General features: G+C 39.7%; 2 protein-coding genes across 2 annotated transcripts in view; one reads left to right on the forward strand and one right to left on the reverse strand.

Annotated features, from left to right (window-relative positions):
• Positions 1-4411, forward strand: part of LOC115587793 (vertebrate ancient opsin-like) — a 44251-nt gene extending 39840 nt beyond the window's left edge. Inside the window, exon 4 of the mRNA XM_030427789.1 lies at positions 1814-4411. Coding sequence (XP_030283649.1) covers positions 1814-2029 — 216 coding nt within the window. The 3' untranslated portion in view covers positions 2030-4411. The remainder of the gene's footprint in view (positions 1-1813) is intronic.
• The window catches only part of LOC115587792 (beta-galactoside alpha-2,6-sialyltransferase 2), a 62899-nt gene that overhangs the window by 6269 nt on the left and 34084 nt on the right, over positions 1-22546 (reverse strand). The window contains exons 4-6 of the mRNA XM_030427788.1: positions 17648-17745; positions 16005-16106; positions 7579-7753 (exon numbers count right to left, since the gene is read on the reverse strand). Coding sequence (XP_030283648.1) covers positions 7579-7753; positions 16005-16106; positions 17648-17745 — 375 coding nt within the window. The remainder of the gene's footprint in view (positions 1-7578; positions 7754-16004; positions 16107-17647; positions 17746-22546) is intronic.

Genomic DNA, 22546 nt, shown 5'->3' on the forward strand with positions numbered 1-22546 from the left:
TTCACACCTGGGCTCAGCTAGCTCTAGCAACCCACATGAAGGCTGGTTGGGTCAACGACCCTCACATGTCCTTAACGACTCTACTAGGACACTCCTACACATGGTTAAAAAGCCTGCAAACTCTCCTCCAGTTAGCTAGAACTAAAGAAGCCTCTTGGATGAGAGGTGAAACATCTCCAAGAAACTCGAACAAGTCCAGTTGCCTACGATGTTGCCATGACCTGGATGACTGAGAACCTTCATTAACAGGTTAGGAGGTGTGTATCTCTTAGCAAGGTGTAGTGATTTCTCACTGTAATGTCAAGACTAAGTAAATGAATGAGCTTTAGAGGGGCTGGTAGCCATTTTTTTTTCCTTCAGCAAGAGGCAGCCAGGCTGATTCCAGGCTTTATGCTAAGCTAAGCTATATTACGGTTGGCTGCAGCATTGTGCTTACCTTACCAGTCCATAAAATGCACCAATACTAAAATGCACTCTCAGCTGGGCAAGTAAGGTAGGTTTAATAGTCTTTCTCAGCATCATCAGGCTCATTATATCTCCAGTGGATCCTCACAGTGTCAAAGTGATTTCACAGGTGCACATGTGATTTTAAGTGCTCATGTGAAGTTCAGTTGTGTTGCAAAAAGAGCACGCATGCTCAGCAAAACTCCCTTCAGATAAAGATTAAAATAGAACTGGATACATAATGTATGAAAACAGTGAGTTTGCTTGCTCAGCATGCTCTACATGGTGTCTTTAATACGCTATGATATGTTTCCAACACGAAATGCATTCTGCAGCTGTGTACATTCCGTTACCTTTAGCTGTTTGTCATTCACTTGGCTTTGTACATTGTGGCTTATTTCAGTTTCTGTTCAATGATTGTTATTCTGATTGGTAACGCTATTCCACAAAATACCACAAATGATCAAGCAATATCCTTCCTACAATAATGTGTAAGCGTGTTGAAGTATTTTTCTAAAGCTTTTAAGCCAGTGGGCCCAGTACTGTTTGACCATCGTCACTTTCCACAGATATCCAACACATTTTCTCATATGCGTCACTTGCAGATAAAATCACAAAAGGTCAAAATCAAATACATTTTATTTATACAGCCCCAAATCACAATCACACTGCCCCAGTGGTCTTTACAAACTGTACAGTAAATGACATCATCTGTCCTTAGACCCCTTCGATTCGAGTGAGGAAAAACTTGCCATAACAAAGGTAAGCTGAACTTGTGTGTACCTCTAGATTAATTTAACTTTTTCATAAATTGACCTTTTATTTCCACTATTTTTACCCTGCTTTCCAAAAAGGAATTACACAATAATACGAAAGTAATGGGCAAGCATTGAAACTGCATAACAAAAAGGTGCCATTATACACTTTTTATCACTGCATTTGTCTCTCTAATGATCCCATTAATCCATTAATGTCCAAATACCTGTCTTGAGCTGTACAACAGAAGAAGGACGAATGAGAAACAAAATGGCATCATGACCCACTGCTTTGCAACATTCAGGAAAGATACATTTAAGAGCGAAGAGTAAGCGCTTACATTTTAGACAGCTGCACTCAGACCTTTCCAACTAATGTGTTAAATGACCCATAAGGTCAAACTAACCAATTAGACCTTCTCTGCTAGTGAAAAGCCATCATGGGATCGTCTTCTCTCAAGTGGCACCACCGGTTGGCTGTGAGGACACAGAAGTGCACTGAGGCATGATTTCTGCCCAATCAAGCTCTGAACAACGTACCTGTACTACAAGTCTCTCTGAGAGGGTTAAACAGAGGTTAATCACCCTTATCTCTCTTTCCATGTCTTTCTCAGTTCTACAGGTGTTTCCTGATCCTGTTTCACTGCGATCACTGGTCAGCGGACAACTGCCACACCTCGATGCCCTCCAAGACCACGGTTATTCAGCTGAACCGCAGAGTCTACAGCAACACGGTGGCCTGCACCGCCCAGATCTCCACCAACGCTCTGGACCAGTGCTGCAGCACCCCAGCCACCAAGCACACAACCCCGCCCGAAGTCACCGCCTGAGCCTGAATATCACAGACCTGTTGAAACTGCAATGGCTCAGCTTTACAACTACCACTGAATGTGGACTAAAGCATGATTCATTTAGGAAGTAAATGTACTTAATGTGTGAGCTTGTGTTTGTACAGAGAGGAATTTTTCTGTGAGTCCATTGAGTTTAGGTATTTTAAATTTGTTTTGATATGTACAAGGCACTTAAGTACTAAACGTCTGGTGAAACACGTTTTACATACACTATATGGCTGAAAGTTCACAGCGACCTGAGCATCACACCCATGTGTGATTGTTGAAATCTCAACCTTAAACCATGCGCAATTGAAATACTACTATAACAGTCTCCACTTTTCCAGAAAGCCTTTCAACAAGATTATGAGAATAGGCTGCAGAAATGTACTCCCATTTCGCCAGTATGCGTTAAGGCACTGATGTTGGGTGATAAGGGCCTGGCTCGCAGTCAGCATCACATCAAAGGGTGTGTGATGGGTTGAAGTTAGGGCTCTCAGCAGGGCGATCGAGTTCTTCTACAACAAACTCTGAAAACTTGCTTCGTGTACGGGAGAATGTTAATGCAGCATTATGTAACTTTTTCACCTTAAAATAGCAGGCTGACCTGGTGAGTGTATTCTCATCATCGCTGTGACATATTGTAGAGATACAGACAGTCTACATGTTGTTTTCAGGTCTATTTCTGCTGATAAACACGCATATGTCACGGTAAAAAATAGGCTAGACTCGCTTCAATATAGAATCTCTTGACGAACGGACACTGCAGCCTGGCTCGATCACTTGCGCCACCGCCAGTGTGGCTGCTCTAACCTGTTAACATGGGTTAATTTCTACACAATGTTGCTTTAAAGTTGAAACAGGAAAGGATCTTCCCAAAACTATTGCTACAAAGTTAGAAGAACACTATTGTCCAAAATATTATTGTGTTACCATGGTAATTCATTTAATTCGAATTAGAGAGCAAAAACTATGAAAAGCAGTATCGGAATGTCTACTTTTGGTCATATAGTGTACTCGACCCTTGTTTTACATGTTGATATGTTCAGGAAGGAGTAACAGTTGAAATTAAAATGTTTAAGGGACATTCATGTCATTGTTATCCAAGAATTACAATTACAGTGAAATCAGGGTAAAAAAAATGTTTTGGGAAAACAATTTTGTGGTTCGTCAAAAGTATTGTATCCTCAGAGTGCTGTTCAAATTAATGTGCACACTCATTTTCAATTGATTCAGTTCATTTTACAACATGTTTCTATTTCCTTACAAACCATAAAAACAAACAATGATTTGCATTCTCTTTCCAATATGTAATTTATGTTGGCTGAATGCTTTTTTGAAAAATCCAGACTCGGTCTTCTTTGTCATCCATCTTTTCTACAAAACCAAAACTTAGTGCCTATTCTTTGTCGCTGTTCAGTAGGTCTGTCATTGTGCTGCTGTAAATGTCAAGGCTAGTCAATCATATTTGTGCTCCTTCACTCAGCATCTAAGTGCATTGTTGTATTCACCATTCAACTTCCATCTTTTACTCCTTTCTACAGCCTGTGTGCTGCTCCCGATTGTAAATGTTGCAGGATCCTAGAAGTTTCTCACACCATCCTAAATTCCACTTCCAATGTGTACATATGCTCAAAATGCTATCACCTTTGGGTGCGTGGTCATCTTTATTTTATCTATTTTTGTTTCTGTGTTAGTGTCCCCTCTTTCAATATGGTTGCCTTGTATTATTGCATGATTTTTGATGCATATTCCTTTACAGAGACAATTGCTTACAATTGCCCTGCCCCCTCTCTGAGTGACCAGTCACCCCCTGTGGTCTCACTAGCTCGTAAAAAAACATTTCGCAGAGGGTGGAGGCGACGGGGGGTCGCCACCACCAAGCATTTGCCCTGAGTGACGGCGATGAAGATTATGGGCATAACTGGTTGAAGGGGCGGGGAGCACAAGGAAAAGTGGCTCATATTTCGCCTGTGTTTAGATTGCCATGGCAGGAGGGGAGAGGCCGTTCTGACATGATGCGATGTCCAACTGTAAGACAAACAGTGTGATAGTGGGAATTAGTAAAAGGCTCCTCGACCGTAGGATGCAATATCACCATTTGAATACACAGACTGGGGACACAAACTGCGGAAATGTAAAGCTCTCGGAGCATCATGGAGACAATCAAGCAGACAGGACTTACTCTGCATGTGGTTGCTGGGCTGACCTTCTCACTGCGGGACAGCCATGAGACTCTAATGATGAGATCCTGGAGACCGACTTGTGAGCCAGCTGTGAGTGGATGTTAACCCCTAAGCAACTCTATGGGACAGGCAGTTCATTGTATTTCATTGTTGGTTTTTAATTGTTTGAATAAATATTATAGCTGTTAAAAGAAAATCGATGCCTGGCTGTATTTTAAGCTGGAGGTTCTTGAGAGAATAAAAACAAAATAAACTTAGAGAAAAAAGATACATTTATAAAGGTGACATGTGAGGCTCTGGTGTCCATCTTTTCAGTGATGCGCAAAAAGTACAGAGCACATTGTGTAAGATTTGAAGTTGGCAGATCAGTCGTGAGATGTTTGAATACCTGCACAAGGCAAGTTAATTCAACTGTGTGCAGCATATTGAAAGAAGAGTTATTCACTAAACACAGGACAGTTATTTTTCTGATAATGGTAGCATATTACTATTAACTTCACATCTGCATAAATGTGGCATAAGACTAAAGTCAAATGATTGTCTTTATTTGTAACAGTGCCAGAAATAGAAAAATCCCCTCTGTACCGACAGTGCACAGCACAACGCCTCCCTCCTGCTGCTAATGACTATATCTTTTCAAGAAGACAAAAGAAATTACAGAGCACGATCCATTTAACACGTTGCCATGGTCTTCAAATAGAAGCTAGAGTCAACAACCCATGCTTGCACTCAATCGTTTTGTACATAAGGGTCTGCCAGATGAATGTAGCGAAAAACAAGCACATCTGCACTACTCCGTTACCCTGCGAGGGGTGACAAAAAAACAAGGACAGGAAAGACCGTCTCGAATAACACGTATCTCACAGAGAGAGGGATTGTTTTTGCTTCAAGCTTAGTAAAAAGAAATGTGATTTGAAAAGGTATGTTTTTGAATCTCAAAAGTCTGCGACTCCTGCCCTCTGCCACACAATGGTATGATCCAATGCAGAGGGTATTTTAACATTGATAAGTCACAAAAGCTGATAATGAAGCTCATTGACAGCATTCAGCTATAGCCAAAGGTTGAGTAATAAACACAAATTGCCATAGAATGAGTAATCATTTTAAATATTATTATATATACACACACAATAAGGTTGCTCGTGGATCCACAGCAAAATTGATATGATGTTCGATATGATTGTTTGCCTGACTAGACATAAGATTTCGGTCCCAATAGCAAAAAGTAATAAGGTATACTTAATTTATGCTATTAAAAGTTGCATCAGAAGAGAAAAAGGATTTTTATGCCTAAATGAACCAAGTAAACAAACTCGCTTTGTTTTCATGACTGAATTATCCAAAAAAAAAACAACTGACCTAAAAAGGAAAACACAATTTCATACTGTTTTACTTTATTCTCGGGGGAAAATAAGGTCCGCAGAAACACTGTTTGAATCTAGAAAAGTGCAGGGTCACCATATATAAACAGCTTCTTTATCCAGTTAGGAAACAAAAAAAACGCGAAAATATATCTTTACATATGTGTGTATTATTACCTCCTTGATATTCTAAATAATAAAAATATGAGTTGGAATTTTTTCTCCAAATCTACATGGTGCCCCTTTAAATTGGCAAATTAGAAGGACTGTTTTCTCTCAAAAGCAGTGGCATGATGCAAAGGCTAAGCACCCAGGTGAGCTGCTCTCACCTGTTGTCTGCTGTTCATCGCTGACCTCCATACAACACTTTTATTATTATCACACTTTAAACTACAGGCGACTATTAGTGTTAGACAACTAGTCGCTGACGTTGGCTAGCTAGTGTTTGCATCAATCAATCATCAGTGAGAGAAGCTGGCAGTGATGCAGTGGTCCTTAACTAGAATGGTGAGTCTCGATTAGCAGTTACGGCAATACTTTTGATATGTGAGAAGACTTCATGCAACTGTCCCCTCCACAGTTGACTTCAGATGTTCACCACTGCATACATTGTACAGCTAAATTAAGCAGAAAAATCTAATTGACCAAGTATGCAGCCCAACACGTAGATAACATGACAGGAATCAAAAGACTCACGTTGACCTTTAAAGTTTAATCAATATTCATGCAGGCAGTGAAGCCTTACAATTTCATTTAATGGGGGTTTTCAATTTAAAATCTTGCTGCCTTTCATACAGGCTGTCTAATCATTGACTGATGTATACAAGTCAGTGATTAGTAAACTATAAGAAAGGCTTGAGAAGAAGGCGCACCTAAAACAAAATATATCCCTTTAAGTGTATGCATGCATGAAATGTTTGATTTAATTTCAATGGCAACATATCACAAACAGCCATTTCCTTTGGGACTACATTCTCTCAACCAAACAACTGTATTGCTACACACAAGCGAAGCTGTGCCTGCCTTGAGGCTGTATTATGTGGCCATCTTACAGCAATGTAAAGCACAAAAAAATTTGGACAGACATTGGTATTTTCTAGGTGGGCCCCATACTTAACTAAAATACGTCTTGCTGTCGGTGGCATTTAGCAATACAGTGCTCCGTTTTCCTGTCGGTGCTACATGCTGCTTCTCCACACACGAGTCAATGGTCATCTACTGCAGGTTATACACTCAACAGGGATAAGTACCTCATACATCCCCACATCAAAAGACATGGTGGGTGGCTTGTTTTGCACATAAGAAATAGATCAATATGTGACAATATTTCAATTTAAGAAAAAAGTGAAGGGAAAGGGAAATAAACTGGATCACAAAGGCTTACTTTATTCCATTGTCAAACCTGACAAAACTGAATATTTGGTGGTTGTGTTGATTGCTTCGAAACACGAGACCAACAACCTAACATTGCTCCATGACAATGAAAATATATCCTAGATGTATCAATGTCAGGAGTGAAATTCACTAGATACTGAGGATCAAACATAAGAGTGGTGATCCCTCCGTCACACAGAGGCAAGCAAATATTCCTGCCATGATTGGATGTTTTGTGTGATACTGCTGTTTGAGAAAAAACAAATTGAAATTTCGGAAAATTACAGCGGAAAGAGGGACATGAAGCACATTATATCATATTGACATGCTGGAGAGTCTCTAGGATGAGCTTACAGTGGTTACATCTCCACCATCCCCTGCACAGATGTGCTATTTTGGAGTGCATGCTGCATGCTGATATTGTCACTGTGCATGCTGAAGATAAAAAATTCATCATGTTGAAGCATGTGTGTGTGTGTGTGTGCGCATGTGTGTGTCTCTGCTCCTATATCTGCTCCAGGAGCAAGTAAGAAAATTGAAAGATAAGCATACAGAGGCAAGAGCAAGGGAACAGCAGTACACTGCATGCATATCGGCTGTATGTGCGCATGTACATGTGAGTACTCACCAATGAAGCCAGATGAGGGAGGATTGGGCTGGATATTCTCCTGAGTGTTGCCCTGAATCACATCCCAGAGGCGCCACACATAGCTGGGATGAAGGATGTAGAAGGGCTGGTCAGGGTGGAGCTTGCGGTGCTCAACATATGGGCCGAAGAGGTTGTAGTCGGGGCTGGCATACCACTGATTAAGAAAGACCGAAAGGGGGGCAAAATTCTCAGTTTAGACCATTGTCTGAACTTTCTACTGGTCCTCATTCATGTTATTCTTCTCCACTCAGGTCAATAAACATGTTCTACGAAATTTCACATGTTAAAAAGAAATCAATATGGTAGTCATGTTTTTATTTTCAGAACACCACCTATTTCACCTTATTTGGCTACAAAGGCTGGAGCAACGGGGTGTGCCTTTGGCCCCTGCTCATATTGTAGAAAGACCCTAAATGGCAAATATAGTGATTTAAAGTCTTGGTGGGGAACTTTAGGATATGTTTGACTGCGGAAATACGTTTTGAAGGACCTCTGTTTATATAAAAGCAAGCCTATGGGCCTGTTTGGTGACACCTGGAGTTACTCAGTGTCCCTCCTGTATCCATTCTTCATACAGCATGTTTGTGATCCATTTACAATGTTGTCATTCTGTGTGAGTGTGCACAGACGTCTCATGCATGCTGTCCGTCCTGGCAGAGGGATCCATATCTCTGTGTCTCCTCCTGAGGTTTCTTCCATTTATTTCCCTCATTGGAATCAGGGAGTCTAAGGATGAAGGGTGTCATAAACTACAGATTGTAAAATCCTCTGAGGCAAGTCCATGTTGTGTGATATTGGGCAGTATGAATAAAACTGACTTGGCTAAATGTAAATAAAATTGTTGCACAATGATGTGTTTATATGGGTGTTTTGTAACATCAACAACATAATTGCTTGTTGACTCTTGCTTGTATGGATGCCTGAAACAACAAAATTAGAAGAAATATATAAATGGCGCAATAAATAGAATAACATACCATTCAATCAATAAATAGAAATGTATTTCTGCTTTAATTGGCTTCTGTATTTTTATTTACTTTAACATTCTATATTCCATTTTATTTATGAATTTATTCAACTTTAAAATGTATCCATTTATTTAAGTATCTATGTCTGTATTTTTCTCCCTTCGCATTTCCGCCCCCTTTAATTTCCACTTAATTTAGTGCATTCAACAGCATATTCTTTTCTTATAGAGCTTTTTATTTGTATTTGTATTTTTTACATTTCTGATTTTGGCAGTTTCAGTCCTTCATACTGGTGCATTGTCCAAGTGTTAAAGTAAACAATAAGGGGCTAGAGATGTAAACTGGAGAGAACAAACATTGGCCTGCTATCCCTCTGATGTCGACAGATAACCTTGGTGAAATGACAGAGCTTGCTTTTTTCATCAGTTACTAAAAAGAAAAAGAAAATAGCTGATTTCTGAATATGCCTTTTGGCAGCATTCTATCACTTTCTGTCAGCAGCTGAGCTGGAAAATGTTGCTTACAGCAATTGCCAATGATTGAAAACCGATTAAGGATATTAGCAAGACACCATCATGGCTACTGAATGTGAATACAACCAGAAGTTGAACTTAAATGACTTTAATGAGTTCTCTCCAGAGACAACCATAAAAAGCCTAGCAGAACATTTCTCACTGCCATTTCATGCTGTGATGAGCTGTGTGGCCAAAGTGGTGGCTCTGCACCACATGTTGCTGCGCAACAGGATTCAATTCATGTTTTCTTTCACAGCTGATGAGGTGATGTTTTATTCACTCACAAATGGCTTTTAGTTGTTACACGTCAGCATAAAATATGGATGATTGACATGGTGCACATTGAACAAAGACGAAGAAAAAATACATTCATATGATGTACCAAAATAACATAATTAGAAAATAGCACAATTGAAGCATTAAATGGTCCTGTGTGCTGGGAGAGGGTGTCTTTGGTGAATGACTATTCAAGCTTTTATAGAAGTTCTTTCATGAATTTATCCCTCAGCCTTTCAACAGAAGCACATGTATAGGTGATTGAGTGGTTTTTATCTTTGCTCTTTTACATTATGGATTCTTGACAGGTTTTTTATTCCATTTATTTTAGAGTCTACTTTGTGGCAGGAGGCATGTTTAACATGTCCTATGATGTGGCAAATACATAATAAGCAGGTACCACAGAGCATGACCTCTCTGGCTCGTTTGCATTTCTTTTAACAAATCACAATAGTCTCAGGTGGCGCAAAGTAGGGCTGGGCGATATGGCCTCAAATCAATATCACGATATATTGAGCAACTCACCTCGATAACGATAAATGAACGATAAGTAACACCCCCCCCCCCCCCCACACACACCTAAAAAAAAGAAAAAACAATCCTGTGTATTTACAGAAATGCCACTTTAAAGGACTGTAAAACTACATTGTAGTTAAGATTTATATTATTTATTTAGTAGTTAAGAACAACTGATAGACACACGATTGAACAGCTGAAAAGCACAGATTACTTGAAATGACAACAACTGAACAAGTTTAAAAGTATAAAATATACAGTCCCTTATAAACAAATTCTAAGCTTCTCGCTTCTCGCTTTTTTTGTTTCTTCGAATTGAATCACGTGGTTGTACTGCAGGTGGTGGAAGAGGTTGGATGTAAATAAATAAACATTTTGAGGACTTCAGAATCAGAATCTAAGACATGAGACAAAATAGTAGAGAAGTTGACATTGCTGCTTAATAATATGTTAACCTCTTGAGCATTAGAGAACTTTTTTTACCACTATTTTCTTTATCATTATATATTTTTGATAGACACAGAATCTGTTTCAGAGGTCAGAGGGTCACATGACATGGAAGCTATTGAGAAAAAAAAAAATCAAGATTTCTGCATATTAATATTCATATAAAATAGAGGAAGCACTAAAGTACAATAAACATAGCTGTGTCTCATTCATCCAGTTTACTAATACAATCTGCTGCTGGAGTCACTGGGCCCCATGACATGGAAGATATTGAAAGAACTGCAATTATTTTGTATTAATATATTTATGCTAAGTAATTTGATGACAGTCCCTAAATCAGTTTCCAGCGATTCAATGCCATGTTCTGGGAGGTGAGCTGACTGTCTTTCTGCTGGGTGAACCTCAGTAAAGTCGCGGCTGGACCTGAGTAGAGCTTAGAATCAAGCCCGACCCGAGCCCGTGCACGTTGTGTCCGAGCCCGGCCCGACACATTGAATGTAATTATGAGCCCAAGACCGATTTAAACCTGACAACTGTTTAATACGTGGGCTGTTATAACTGACGTTCTCGACTACAATTGCGAGTTGTTTTAACTACAGAAATCTTAATGAATTTGCAACAAGTGCCGCACTTAATGCACTCGACAAAGCCGACAAATGTTATTATCACGGCCCACGACTTGTTTAAAATGGGTTCACACCTCCGACTTTCCTCCAAACTTGCTCAAAGTTAATTCTACTGTTTTTATTTTTTCCTTTAAATCTTCATGCTCCATGTTGCACTTAAGCTACACAATCAGTGATGCCGGTAACGCGTTACTAGTTTTGTGATTTTCCTTAGTAAAAAATATATATTTTTGCTTTCTTCTTACGTCTCGGGGAGTGACGTCACGTACGCGAGAAGTCACGTTTTCCAGCATGAGGACACTCACGTGTCAGACCACGCAGAGACACAAATGCAAACAACAATGGAGGGAGGAGAGAGATGCGCGTTTTCTAGCTGGAAATACAGTCATTATTTTGAGTGAATAAAAAACAAAACACAAATGTTTGATCAATGGACCGGCCTGGCCGAAGACAGTGGCCTGTTGCAGCCTTTGAACGCAGCATCATTACACAAACTGTCCGCGACTCACAGCGATTACTAACCTGGCATAGCTGGTGTTGCATCAGCGGGTGGAGTTTGCCATCAAATTAATGTAAAATAAGCATATCGGTATATGCCGGGGTAGATTAATCAAGTGGACCTAACATGTCCCCTGTCCCTAGTGGATGTTATGCCTATGACACCGAATATACCGACATGGCCAAAATGACGTCGGTTATCGTCGTAAATTTCGGTATAGGTAAATTTTCGGTTTATCGCCCAGGCCTAGCGCAAAGCCCAGGAGGCAGCAATGTGTCACAAAACAGGCCACCAGGGGAAGAGAAACCAATCACATTCGCATTGAAGACACGGAGAAAAGCAGAAAGCAATTACAGAAAGATTGAGCATGAAGCAGTGTCTGTATTATCGAGATATTCCACAAGTATCTTTACACACACAGTGTCTCCTGCGTCACCGATGCTGAAGAGACAACCCTGCCCCCACCCTCACCTCCTGGCCTCATAAGACGCAGGAGGTTGTGCTCATCCGAAAATAGTTCAAGTGGAGAGACAAGCAACGGGTTCTGTGACGTACACAGTGTAACCAGAAATGATCTTATCTGAAAAAGACTAGTCGATAAACAATAACACGTTCGTTGTTTCGGAGCTGGAAACCTACCAGGAGCAGCATCACTCAACAGAAGAACTTCAAAAGCAATGGACAATGTTCCAGAAATACCTAGACCTGCTTAGGTGGCATCACTGTTCCCAGATCAGGCATCATACAGCCCTCAACAAGAGCCAATGTGACTGACTTACAGATAAGTCCTACTTACACCAAAAGAGACAGAAGACTGTCACTTGTTGTCCAGAGACTAACCCGTGACATTGGGGCAGAATAATCCCCAGGGTTCGGTCTGGCACTTGAGGTAGTCTGCCCCATTTCCCTAGCTCAGGAAAAAGGCTGTGAAATGAATATCATTGATGACCTCATCATTAAAATTGTTGGGACCCACAGATGAAGTCATTCATTGTGGATTTCAAAATGGACTCTGAACTGAACTCAGCGTCCCAGAATTCCCCATTCTTCACACCTAGGTGCAGAATTCAGGTTTGAGCTACTATTGGTCAGGGTGACAGACCCCCGCTGATCAGGTAGGTCTGATCTTCCACAGGCAAACCAGCCTTGCTGTTCAGAGCAAAACAACCCTAGAACAGGAGTTAGAACTCCTTAGAGCGCATAATTCTAGTCTCCTCAATGAAGTTCAGATGGCTAATAAGAAAGCCATGCGCTATTTAGATGACCTGCACTCCGCAGAGTTAGATCTTTGTTCACACAAGGAGGAGTTGTTAAGACTTAGGTCAGAATGTCTCTCCCCACCACCGTCGTTCAGCCAATGTGATTCGGGTTACTCCGATTCACACTCCTCCCTTGATGGAAGGTCAACTCCCTCCCCACTCAGAAGATGTGAACAATTCTCAACTGACCCCAAGTCATTGGGAATGAAGTCAGTTCCTCAACCTCCACTGAGAGACAGAGATAACAGTAACATGACTTCCCATCCTCCTGAAACAGACAGTGAGGTCACAGGTAGTTTATCCTCCAGAAGATATTCTACCCACTACCCCCATTCTCTGATGCATGACACCTTCATCAGGGCCGCTCCCTCTGAAAGGGGGACCAGATCACTCCAGGAGTGCCCCACCTCCTCTCTGCACCTCCATGAGGGTGATAACAGCTGGCCAGCCCCTGCCTCCCAGCTAGACAGAACTGCAGCATGGGATGTCAATGTCCATAGAAACGCTAGCTTAGAGGGCCCCCGCTTTGAAGAGCTTGAGTCTATGGCTAGGGACATTGAACATTTTGAGCCAGACAACTGTGATCACCATGTTGAGAATTACCTAAGTTCACTTGACCATTGTCTAGCTGACTTGCACCGTGCAACCCAGAGGGAGAAAGTTAAACTTGTGGAGAAGACTAGCTCCAAAGCTTTACACAAATTCATAGAAACACAACCTCCTAGCATCAGAGATGACTACAAGGAGCTTTGTCACACATTGAAAGAAGAATTCTCTTCTACTGCTGATGAAGCCACAGGAATAGTTGCAGCCATCCAAGTGAAACATTCGCGCCGCAAGCATCCCAGAGATTATTACATATGTTTTAGGCACGCTTACTTCCAGGGCAGGAATGCACCAGGCTTAAAAGAGAACCCTATCTTCAAGGTTTTGTTTGTGAAGAACCTTCACCCATGTGTACGCCCTCACGTTGAAATGAGCACCCGTCAAGAGAACCTCTCACTGAAGGAGATAAGGAAGATGACACAGGTGGCTTGGGAAACTATGGTCAATTTGAAGTCCAGTGGTAAGACACCTGAGCCTGCCTTCTCAAACAACAGCGTCTCAAAAATCCCCTGCCTCAAAACGTCACCCTCCCAACAGACCAAAGGGGGGTGACAAAAGGATGCATAGGGACACCGATTGTTGTGGTGTGATTGTTGTTAAACACACCTTAACCGGGCCTTGTGTAAGGCGAGGCCCAACAAAATGTTCTGCTGGGAAACTTCTGCTGGCATTCAAGTGGATGTCACTCTGACTCGCGCGCCACACCCAAACACTGTTGCAGGCCAAGACAAAGAGCTGAAGGCATCAACCTTCCATCCAAATTCCATCAATCAGACTTGATCTGTTATGTCCCGTGGATGCTCAATAGATTCTGACAATAAGGACTGTGGCAATTTACAAAAAAAATGTATTTTTTAGCACAAACTTTTAAAGGAAGATACTGAGACAGTAAAATGTGTTATTTTTGTTCATGGATCATCATTATGGAGGAGGTTCTGATGTGTATCACCAGGAAAGATTGTTCCTTTTGAGACACTGTCATGCCCCCCCTCCATCCTTGTGTTATGAACACGTGTTGTCGTAATCCTCAGTCCTGAGTTTGAAATAAAATACAATGCCTCATGCAGCTCTCCCATGTCCCTTCATTACTGTGTGTACTGAATAGTAAAATGGATATAATACAGATCCTTTATATTAAAAAGGCACATAATGTGATGAGCACACAGGACTAAAACATCCTTAAATTGAAATGATGCGAGTAATCAGCATCAATTACTGATGGAAATGAAGGTCAGTTATAATAAATTCGAGGAAGAAAATCAGCCTCCCACAATTCATCCTTCTTATACACATATACACAAAAACACCATGCTTTTTCAGACATTTACAATAACAGACTCGAATTACTGATGACTGCCTCTAGATGAAAAAAGATAATCACATACAATGCTCTTATGAAACAAGATAGACACATGAAATAAATAGTTATCAACTGTGTAAGTACCACATGTTGAGTAGGACAGATATCATCATATAAAGTCATTTGTTAGGTTCAGGAAATATCAGATAATAGTGAAAAATGACTATTACAATATCGAATAGTATAAAAATGACTCAAACAATAATCTCTCCTGAATCTCTCCTTAAAACATTTCCTTTCGTGCACGCTTTTGGAAACGTCTGTCCGCTGGTCTTTATCCTATTTATTCATACTGTTCTTTTCATGTCTTTGCATCATATTCTTCCTTTGTTTTATAAGTCTTACTTGCTCTTGTCCTTTACTTTCATTTTATCTGCCACGTCTGGTTTTATTTTTCCTTTGTTGTCATTATTATTACCTTCATTATTATCATCATCTGTTCCGAATGAGATTACATGAGAGCAACCGGGACACGAGACAGACTGGCGACGAGGAAACGCTCGGGGGGAGACGTTGCCATCTTAACTCAATTTGTGAAACCAGTTATTTATTTTTCTTTTTAAACTTTAGTCTCAAATGAATTTATTAATTATATCTTCTGTTGACAAAATAATTTATACATTTTTAAAATGTTTTCCTTATCAACTGTTTATGGCTGTTTTTGTAAATCCTTGTTTAAGTTTTTAATTGTATTAATGGACTCATATCTTACGTATTAATTCTCATTACAAGCCCTCTGATTTATTGCCCATTAAATATCAAATAATTAATTACTTGTAATGTAGTTCATCTACTTATGGATCAATACATTTGTTTCATTAAGGCCCATTTAAATGTATAATTTGTTATCTTTAATGAAATGCATAAACACATAACAACATGCTGAACGAGAGTGGTAACGCGCGGACTAATCATCACTGCGGCATTGTATGGCGTCATGCATCTGGAAAGGTGAGCGACCGAGGTGACAGGGCTTCACAATAACAGCCCCTACAGAGAATTAAAGGTCAACACGTGAAAACAAGTCACTGTTCATTTAGAAACACGAGGGCTTCTATTATTAGCCTGCGAAAAAGTTAAAACGGTCATGGAAAATCATTAAGAAGAGACGGAACGTTTTTATCATTGTAACATAATGGAAATTGGCAACGTAATTGAAATCATACGGAGAGAAGGCCACATCCAGCATGCAAATCAAACTTGATTGCAAAGCATGCTTCTTAGGTTATTAACCTGAATGCTTCAACCCCTGCAGAAGTCTACGAACTTATTGATTGTGGAAAACAAGCATTCACTGAATAATAATTTCAGTCATTTAATCCAAGAAAAATACCTTGTGTAAGTTGACAGTGTAAGGTGCAGGGTCCCAGGCCACCAGAGTCACATTCTTGTAGATGGAGCTTGTGTTGAACCGATGTTTAGGATTGGCCAAAATCTGCGGAGGGAAATATGCGGGGTAAAAGTCAAACCATACTGTATTCACGCAGGCAGAACAGTTTATTAGCAAGTGTTTTTACCAAACTGAATCAGCACCAAAGGCCAAATCTCCTTAAAGCAATACTTCTACAATTTGGGAAATGTACTTATTCACAGCAGCCAACTAGCTTAGCTTAGCATGATGACTGAAAAAAGATAGCAGGGATGACAAAATCTGAATCCAACGCACAAAACTGAAGTGAAAGGGCAACAAGTCGTGATTTTATGGTTGGTCATGCACCAAGGTATTTCCTGGCCAAGGACAATAACTTCTTATATAACTGCAGATAAACGTACACAAATTAAACAAAAGAGAAATAACATTTTAAATATTAAGCTTCAGAGGTTTTAGTACCTAGATTTTGTACTTTTTTACAGAAGCTGGCCAGCTGTTTCCAGAGCTGAGGAGAAATTCCTGCTTTTTCTGGGCAATTGATGTTTAAATTGTTTTCTCTCACCGTTTCAGTTGTATCAGCTTTTGATGTTTTATTTATCTAACCTTTTCTGTATTTTATCTTATTGGACATCTGTATTTTGCATTAAGTTGTTTTAATTGTCTTTTAATTTATTTGTATAGTATTTACATAAATATTAGTAATTGTAATTCATGAAGCACATTTCTTAACAATGTTACAAAGTGCTTCTACAAATATGAATACTATCATTATCATTATCATCATTATTATCATCATTATTATTATCATTATTATTATACCGATAATGGGTAGAAAAAGTTTCCTATTATGATTTATCAGCCAATATATTTATTTGTACAGGCACTTTGTTGAGAAACATGCATAAATTATTCCTCCTCCTCTAATATATCAGCTAATAAACACAAGTTTTCGCAATGATCCTTTATGTGGTTATCAAACATTGGGTTTTTTATACTGAATAATAAACCTGTCTTCGAATTTAATAATTATAAATGTAACCATATTAACCTCTTTTTCTGCATTAATATCCCTTAAAAACAAACAAAAAACAAGCTTTTTTCATATCGGCAGATGTTGGACACCGTACAGTATATCGATGGATCTGTGTTTGGCCAGCCAACCGATAAACTGGTCTTGTTCTACTGATCAGAGACACATTAATGCAAAAACACAGGTTGTTCAGCTTTGTGCTGGTCTTAGCCAGGACTCTCTCGGAAAAAAAGAGAGACTTGTAATATCACTGAGACTTCTCGTGATTTAAAAAAAAGGTTAAATAAATATAAAAAAGGTACGAACACGAAATAAAAACAACAGATGCATTATTGATGGGCTTCATTATCTCTGCACAAAAATGGCCCTTGAGCTGAAACAAAGAAAAACTATCCCGAAATGCAAACCAGCCATCAATAAAACAGCATTCACTGCACGTCAAATAATCATATAATCATAAATCATTTACGTTTTCATCCACTCTATATGTGTTGCGTGTGTTTCAGTGGGGTGACACAGCTCTCTGGATTCTATATCCATCAATGATTCATTACACGGACAGACTCTCGCTCACCTGTGAGTTGATGATGCGGATGGTGGTTTTGTTCCCAACGTCTCTCTCGTATCCCTCCGTCGGCGCGGCGTTGAACCGTAAAACTGCATCATGTGTATCTGAAGGGTGAACCACAGATGAGGTCACTCTGGGCGGATAATTAAACTGACTTTGAGGTATGCATGATATTGTGGGAATACACAGGAAGATATGATTCAAAAGCTGACACTTTTTGTATGAATATGTTTTTTTTTACCTAATAATACTTGAATTTTCTGAGTTCTGTCCCCTCGCTTTCAACGCAACAGATTTTTTCCAAATCAGGTGATGTACGGAGGTTTGACAGCCAGCTTTCGAATAGTTCAGATAAATACAAAACAAGGGAATGATGAACAAAAGAAAAAAAACCTCAACAGCGATCTAAAATGTTTGTGCATCAGACGTCTCACGTAAGCCAGAGCTTGTCGAGGTCTCAGTGCAGTCAACGCTGGCCTTTAGAACGGTCACATGCTTTTATTTTGAAGGCAACTTCAAAACAGAAGAAAAAACAATAGATACATAAAGACACACTGTGGCCCTCAGAAACACTGACACGGTCATTTGCATGTGAATGACATCAAACTTACACACACACATACACACACGCATGTCCGTGTGAATACTTTAATCAGATCTGAGGCTCAGCACAATCAAAGTGACAACATGGTGACTGCAGTGAAAAAAATTAAGATTACAATGACAACAACAACAACACCTGGCTGCCTCACAGACATAACCAAAGTGCTCTCTAGTGGTTAGCTCTTGCAACTAAAGAAACACCACTAATAAAATACCACAGTCTCCACATGAAATCCTCAGCTTGATGGATGGTCGAAGTAATAATGAGAAACTTGTGATCTCTGCCTGTCAGTGGATCGATTAGTCAATTCAGCAGATCCTCCCGCTGCGTTGATCTGACACCAGAATGGATGAACCTCCAGCTTCTGATCTCACACTCCTTCATCACTGCCAGAACAACGATTGGCATTCACGTCAGCACCGCGGACTGCAAACAGTCGTGCTTACCAGCCCTGACATTGAGTTTGCCCTCCTACTCCGCTATGATGCCGTGGACATGTCTGTTCCCTGCAGGGCTGCAACCGACGGACGGGTTTTCAAGAAGGTTTTCTTAAAGCCCTGATTGTGTTCTTTGTCTACATCCAGCAGAATCGGAATAGAGATGAAAAAGAAAATTGTATATAATTTCTTTACACTTTTTGTTTTCTTGTATAACATCAGTTCGTATCATTTTTTTCCCATATATCTAGAGATTTAAGTTAAAGATAAGATTGAACTTCATCAATCGCGTATGAAATTCTTGTGCCAGAAGTCGCTCAAAAATACACTAACAGCAGAAAACGCCAAATACTAAAATAAAAAAATTTAATGATAAAACAAATTGTAAAAAGGACTTACTGCTCACATCAGTGCTGAACACAATATAAATAAAATAGAAATATTTAGGAAAAATAAGTCAACTATCCAAAAACTAAAATAGAGGTAGTATATGCAATGATAGACCAGATATTTAAAAGAATAATAATGTAAATGCATTTATGTTATGTCTTTTAATGTTTTGTTATTTAATTAATGTATAGTTTTATCAATATTTATATTTCTAGTTACATTTTTCATTAATTATGTATTTATTATTATTTTTAGCATCCTAATCAGTCAATAATCTAGTCAATGACAACTCTTGATTGCCTGGAGACAAACCTGCATTACACTTGTGTTTGATGGTATAATGAAATGATACAACAGCTGGTTTCTACTAATGAAGCCTGCTCACTCTGCCTTTTTCTGCGCCTCAAGGAGTGCTGAGCCAAACGTGTTGCTTTTATCAATGTTGTCTGACCTTTTGAGTACATGTCAATCACTCTGCCTGTGTATGAATTGTTGCAAATAGAACACTTTGACTGAAATGTACAATCATTTTATTAAAAGGCAAACGGTATAGGCAATTACATTTTAATGAATGTAATTTCTGCAGGGTTTAAGATAAGATCTTGTCTGACATGACTCAGGCAGAAATGTTCAAGAATAAGGTAATGTGCATGTTTTAAACATGTATTCACGTTACATTTAGTCCTGTCGCTGACTTCCTTCCTCATTTTGCAAATGAAGCGCGACTGAAAATGAAGCGTGACTGAAAACACCTTAAAATTAATTGATGCCTAATCGTGAGCCCCTTTACAGAAATTTGGGGCACGCTGCGCGCCCCAAATTTCTCTGATCTCAACATCGTTGGAAAGATTTAGGATAATGGAAGTATACAGTTCAACAAAATATAAAACAAAGGTCTGTAACCTTTGGACATTTTAATGCAGAAATGTTGCATATCATACCTTTAAGGAAATAACACTGGGCACAGCTGCTCATAAATGTTGAAAGGACTCTCACGGTGGAAACCCACTCATACTTTACTTGATTGACATCAATGCTATAAAAAGCCACGGGTACCGGATCCAACCTGTCACACTGTGTTCATGACAAATCATTTCTCTGGATATTTCTTTCCCGAAACCAGGGATTTTCATTCTGACTGAAAACACCTTAAAATTAATTAATGCCTAATCGTGAGCCCCTTTATAGGCTGCAGGGTTTGTGCGTCCTTGATTCCTTCACAGCTACGACCTTAAACTTTTCATAAGAAAGAGACATTCCAAAAATACATTCAATTATGAAAAAATATCAATTATCTCATTTAATTTCACTTCAAAACAGCATACATTTTTACACGACTCTGAGGTTGAGAAGAGGTCAAGATGTATCTCAATTAATTCTCCTGTGCAGGAGTCTGAAACATCTAATGCTTTTATTCATAACAGTTATAAGAATTTTTTTTTTTTTAAATCGCACCTTTTGTTTCAAAGTCCTACTTCCTATTGCCAGTTGTACATCCCCGGCACTGAAAAACATCCACTCAAGCCTCTGAAATGCTGGATTATCATACTTTGGCTCATGTGGTTGACCCTGATTAGGAGCATCCCTGCTTCTCAAGCAGCCACTCTCTGAGCTCTCTCTCTACAGAAACCATATGAACACACTTGACCATATCTTTAAAATCACTTGCTACATCTTATTGAGTTCCATCGTTTCTCACCACACATACCGGTCGGTTTAACCTCAGCCTGACCAGGATCAATATCCAGCCTCTACTATCTTCTTCCTATTTCTCCGTCTGCCGTATCTCACCAGTGAAACACACTTTTCCAGAAAAAAGGCATTACAACGGCACATCAGTTCTTTAAGAGATCAGCATATCTAAAAAGAGAGCTGTTACTAGTTCAGCGTAAACCTTTGCCCTCTCTTCCACATAAATCACGTCCACCAGTTAGACTGAGCATTTTCTCAGCAGGAGAACGGCCATAAAGCAAAGCTGGTGACACATACAGCGATTAAACTACAGTATTACAACACTATTATTTATAATCTGTCAGAGAGAGTTCGATTAATGCTGCTGTAACAGGTTCATTTATCTCTGTCCACCAGATAAAAGCTGAACCCACCACTTCTCTCTTGATCCAGTTCCTCCACGTAGGACACGTTACCCTCCTGTTCTCACAGCGTCAGTTTTACAGTCTGAGTTCGACAACCCTCACTGTTGACTCAGTGTTGTCCCAGGCGTGTTTTTCTCAATCCTGCACATGTGTTGTCAGCATGGTCAAAGGTGTTTGCTAAATTTAAATGAGTTTTGTAGATAGATATACTTCATTGATCCCAAGCTGGGGAATTACAGTCTTCATGAATGTGTTTTTTACGGAAGCCTTGAGGGACAACTGAGAAAAAAAAGATTCTGGTCATCCACTTTCTGTGCCTTATAAGTTTTTGGAGCTGACTGAAGAAAATGTCTTTTCAAGAGGAAAATGAGGCAAATTTTTCGCAGTGTTTGTTGTTGCAGTACTCATTTTGACCACAAGAGGATGAAGTGAAGTGACTTCTTCATGTCCAAAGTTAGATTAAAGGCATCCATGTTCTTCCAGGTAGGTCCATAGTGATGGTGGAAACCCACTCGTTCTTTGTTTGATTGACATGAATAATGTAACATTCATGCAAATGATTTATCGAACTAATTTGAGTCTTGGACTGTTAATTGGACAAGATAAACTGTCATCTCGGCTCTATTGAGACTGATTGGACCTTTTGTTCTTTACAATGAGGCTAAATTGAAACAGCACTATTGATAATGACAATCAGTAGACGCAGCTCCAATTTAGCTCAATTTCCAACATTTAAGCTGCCGGCTCTACAAAGACGAGATCATAACTCAGATGTAGGGAAATGGCTATTCACCGCTTACTGTTTTGACAACAATGCTTTAATGATTCCGTGTCACATTGCTAATTTGGTGTTGTCGATCTTCACGCATTTAGAATATGAAGATTAATGGCAGAGCCGCTTGACAGCCGACACTGTGGGACGTGTACAGCAACAGCTTAATGCCTCTCGTTAAGCTTTAACGTCAGGGAGTTGATTAAATACCTCTGATGCCAATTTTTGGGGACGCGTGTGCCATATTTCCTTTGCAAAAAAACAGAAATTCAAAGAGAAAAAACACAAAGAAAGAGGGACAGTAGGCAGAGGCTTCTGGCAGCATGGACTGGAGGATCCCTCACAGAATATTTAACCTTCACGGCACCACAGAACCATTGGCTCAAATGACAATGTACTCATTTTAAGAGCAGATCATTCAATTGTATAATGCAGTGCCATTGCACTTTGGATGCAGTTTGTCCTATGCACCACATGATGGCAGCCACACACAACACTAAAAACCTCAGTGTGAAACGTTCACAGGACGAGCTCGGTGCCGCATCCACAGAGAAACCACATCATCCAAATGTCAGCCGACCTGCGAGTGGCACGAAAAAAGAAGAA

Source organism: Sparus aurata, chromosome 9 (genome assembly GCF_900880675.1).
Source record: "Sparus aurata chromosome 9, fSpaAur1.1, whole genome shotgun sequence".
Taxonomy (NCBI): Eukaryota; Metazoa; Chordata; class Actinopteri; order Spariformes; family Sparidae; genus Sparus; species Sparus aurata.